This window comes from Dendronephthya gigantea, unplaced genomic scaffold (genome assembly GCF_004324835.1).
Source record: "Dendronephthya gigantea isolate DGI-Jeju-01 unplaced genomic scaffold, DenGig_1.0 000575F, whole genome shotgun sequence".
In the NCBI taxonomy this organism is placed as follows: Eukaryota; Metazoa; Cnidaria; class Anthozoa; order Malacalcyonacea; family Nephtheidae; genus Dendronephthya; species Dendronephthya gigantea.
In genome coordinates this window covers 29,761-33,231 of record NW_021163585.1, presented here as the reverse complement: position 1 = coordinate 33,231, position 3,471 = coordinate 29,761, and the positions used below count along the sequence as shown (strand labels likewise).

General features: G+C 33.4%; 1 protein-coding gene across 1 annotated transcript; it reads right to left on the bottom strand.

Annotated features, from left to right (window-relative positions):
- Nucleotides 1-977: 977 nt before the first annotated feature.
- On the bottom strand, nucleotides 978-2,796 carry LOC114543867. Its single transcript, XM_028562684.1, has 3 exons — nucleotides 2,764-2,796; nucleotides 1,641-1,925; nucleotides 978-1,411 (listed from the first exon to the last, which is right to left on the bottom strand). The coding sequence occupies exons 2-3, from the start codon at nucleotides 1,923-1,925 to the stop codon at nucleotides 1,319-1,321; spliced, it is 378 nt and encodes a 125-aa protein (XP_028418485.1). The 5' UTR covers nucleotides 2,764-2,796; the 3' UTR covers nucleotides 978-1,318.
- Between the last annotated feature and the right edge of the window lie 675 nt (nucleotides 2,797-3,471).

Here is a 3,471-nt window from a genome sequence, read left to right as displayed (position 1 = left end):
GCATGTTCTATAGAATATATTTTACTGTGAATGTGCAATAGAATATTCTATAGCATCTCTAAATTCTATAGAATATGGCAATGGAATATGCTATAGGATAAGAAGTCCTATAGAATATTCTATGGGTTTAGAATATGTTATAGCATATTCTATAGGATTCTATAGAACATTTTCGTAAGGGCAGTGTTGTTGACGTTTTCTGTTTCAACTAATATATCCAGAAAAATTAAAAATGACTATTCTACATGTGATATGCAATACAATACTCGATAGGAATTAGAGGGCCTTCCATGCATGATATTTCCAACCTTCAAATATATCTTCTAGAAATAAAAAATTTTCAGTGATATTTGTTTCAGTTGCCTGGTTGATAGAGGTAGTTGCTTTGTTACCAGAGGTACTTTCTTGGGCATCAGAGATACTTGCTTTGGTGGCGGAGATACTCGCTTGGGTTTCAGAGGTACTTGTTTGGTAATCATAGCAAAAAATTGCCTGCTTGTTAGGAGTTAACATAGTTTGGTTGCTATTCCAGTCCTGAGAATTAATTGTTGGGGGCTGTGTGGTCCTAAATATACAGGAGTAAGAAATTTGAAATGAAAATTTTTAATCAGTTGGTTCTATTTTATTGGTTGTCAGTTGATAACAGTACTGTTTTTACCACACTAAATTCATAATTACCCAGAGATTCATCTTCAGTATTCTCAATATCATTGGCAAGTACAAACATATAAATATAGCATTATAGCAACATTTATGTCATTATTGTCATTAGGTGTTTCTTATAGGCCCTATAGCATTGTAGTGTGGGGCCATCCTAAGTCCTATGTCACACAACATCATGAAGTCCTGGTTTTTGGGGTACTTTTTATATCCAACAACATGGGACTGATTTTTAGGGCCAAAAATATAACTTGACCTGATTTCATCATTTCTGTATGGATTTTGTCATAAAAGATCATAAGTGAGGGTGACAAGAATTAAAAGTTGAAAAAATTTAAAACTGATGTTAACATACATGATTGGAGAACTGTACTGTATATGCTTTAATTACATGCAAATCAGTTTGTTATAGGTAAATAATCCTCACTTTTAAATTAAGTCAGAGACCTTGCACAAGTACAAGTTGACTCGATTATAAGGCCTTCCAATTGCTTCCTTATATCTCTCAACTGTAAATGGCTGTGAAGTTCCTGGAATAGTGTTAACCAGACCAAAGTCTGGGTACATCAGAACACAATCAAAGTCACCAGAATCCCTCAGGTGTTTATTATGAGCCAACTGCTTGTCCATCCCTAAACTCTTCACTTTACAACTGGAATCATTTTCTTTTTTTAAAATCGAGAGGTAGAAGAGAACCTTTTTTGACTTTTAGCTGCCTTGCTACTCCACATTCTACCAACCCACTATTTATCTATATAATTACAATTTCATAATAATCATAGATTGCATCATGTAAACTGATATGACAACTGTATAAATGCTAAACCAAATGCTATCTACCAAAATAATATTAAGTTTACTATTACTGCTAAGTTGTACTGCCAAATTTATCAATGTCTTATAACTTTAGAAATATATGATGATAAGGGGGAACCCGTCATGTGTCAATCTCTAGTATAAGTGTGAAATAATAAACAAACCTTTACAATTTCTTCCTTCTTTTTTTTTAATGATTTCGTTCTTTCATCTGATTTTCTTTTTTTCATTTCGTTAAAGGTTTGTTGACGTTGTTCTTGGTCTTTAGTTTCTCTGCTTGATCCTCTCTTCAGAAATTCTTCAAAAGTTAAAGTTTTTAAGCCACCACTTGCATTATTTGACATTTCCTTGGGCTTTGTAAGATTTCCGTCTTTTAATGCTGAGCCACAGGAATTGCAAAAATTTTCATTGCTGTTAACACATAGGTTTCCGCACGATGGACAAAACATCTATATATATATATATATATATATATATGCAGTTAAAAATTAAATTTTTATAACTTTATTGACGCCTCATCATATTAATACAATGTAATATTAATTAATACAGTTTTGGTCAAATCAATTGGGAAGTACACAAAGCAGATAAAAATGTTTATATTTAAAAGAGATCATTCCCAAACTAAAACAAAAAAAACTTGCTTATATGCGCAAAACCTAATTCTAGTACAGTACATGATGGGGAATGTGTACCACCTATCATCCAATGTGAATTTATTATACAACTAATATACATATACATTTGCATAAAAATGAATGTTGTGATTTGTGCCAATTCTAAGTTGTGAACACTACGGTACGCTGCGCAAATATATTTCCAAAAAGTATAAAAATGGAAGGAAATGCCCATAAAAATAACTTTTAAAGGTTTTTTAAAATCAAAGCTTACCTTATTTGCAAATTTGATACAAGCCAGATTGGAAGAACCACGTGTTTGTCATGGCGCTAATACTTGCACTCAGCGAAAATAGGCTTCCTTTTACTGACAGGGTATGTCTGTACCAGTCTGTACTTCCTTTTTCTCCGCGTTCAAGTTGTTGGTTTTGCGTTAGTGTTTTGAGTTTGCGTTCGTGTTTTGAATTTGCGTTCGTTTTTTGAATTTGCGTTCGTGTTTTGAATTTGCGTTTCTGTTTTGAATTTGCGTTCGTGCTTTCATGATTTGCGTTTATGTTTTTTGAATTTCGTTTGTGTTTTGAATTTGCGTTTGTGTTTTGCACCTCTGGGCCACCGTACTAATGTCTAGAAAAATGGACTAAAATTTATTCAAAGTACCAATATTTTATACCTCATATAGTAGAGATAACGTTCCTAATATGTTACAAAGCACATTTAGTACTTTAATTCGGATGGCCGTCCTCTCTTCACATCTAAAAAAAATTCCCATTAGCATAAGACTGAGGCTACATAAAAATACATCACGAACTTAAACAAAAATCAAAATACCAAAATATTACATTATTACAAAATTTTGTCCTCAAAGAAAGTCATAAAATTGTTAGCTAGATTCTGATCAGATTGGCACACAGGATATTAAGAATCAGGGGTATGATGTAGAAACTTTCCAATGGTTTTAAATAATTGCCTTTGGTCACTCCCATTATCTCTAACAATTTCAGAATAGTAACGAGTACGACTTTCCGATAATAGCTCACTGACACGGCGACATGGCTGACTGTCTTTTAGACGATCACAGGATTGTTTTGACTTACGCCATACCCGCTCGAGTTTCCTTCTGATACGTTTTTCGTTTTTAATTTGTTCAGTGTACCAAGGTGCAGCTGGATGACTAATTATCTCTCTGGTGATAAGTGGTGCATGATGATCCAGAGTTCTGGACAGCTCTGAGTTGTATTGGTTGACTTTTGCACTAATATCAGCCGTGTTCCCAGTGATAATCGGAGATAGCCTAATGTCATTAAAGAATGAGTCCATATTGATTTGTTTAATTTTACGCGACTCCACGACCCTTCTCTGAAACAATGTTTTTTTAAAA

Coding starts and splice junctions, on each gene's coding strand:
- LOC114543867 (XM_028562684.1), bottom strand. CDS start 1,925: ATGTTTTGTCCATCGTGCGGAAACCTATGTGTTAACAGCAATGAAAAT. Junction 1,412..1,640: donor AGAAGGAAGAAATTGTAAAG/GTTTGTTTATTA, acceptor GTAATTATATAG/ATAAATAGTGGGTTGGTAGA.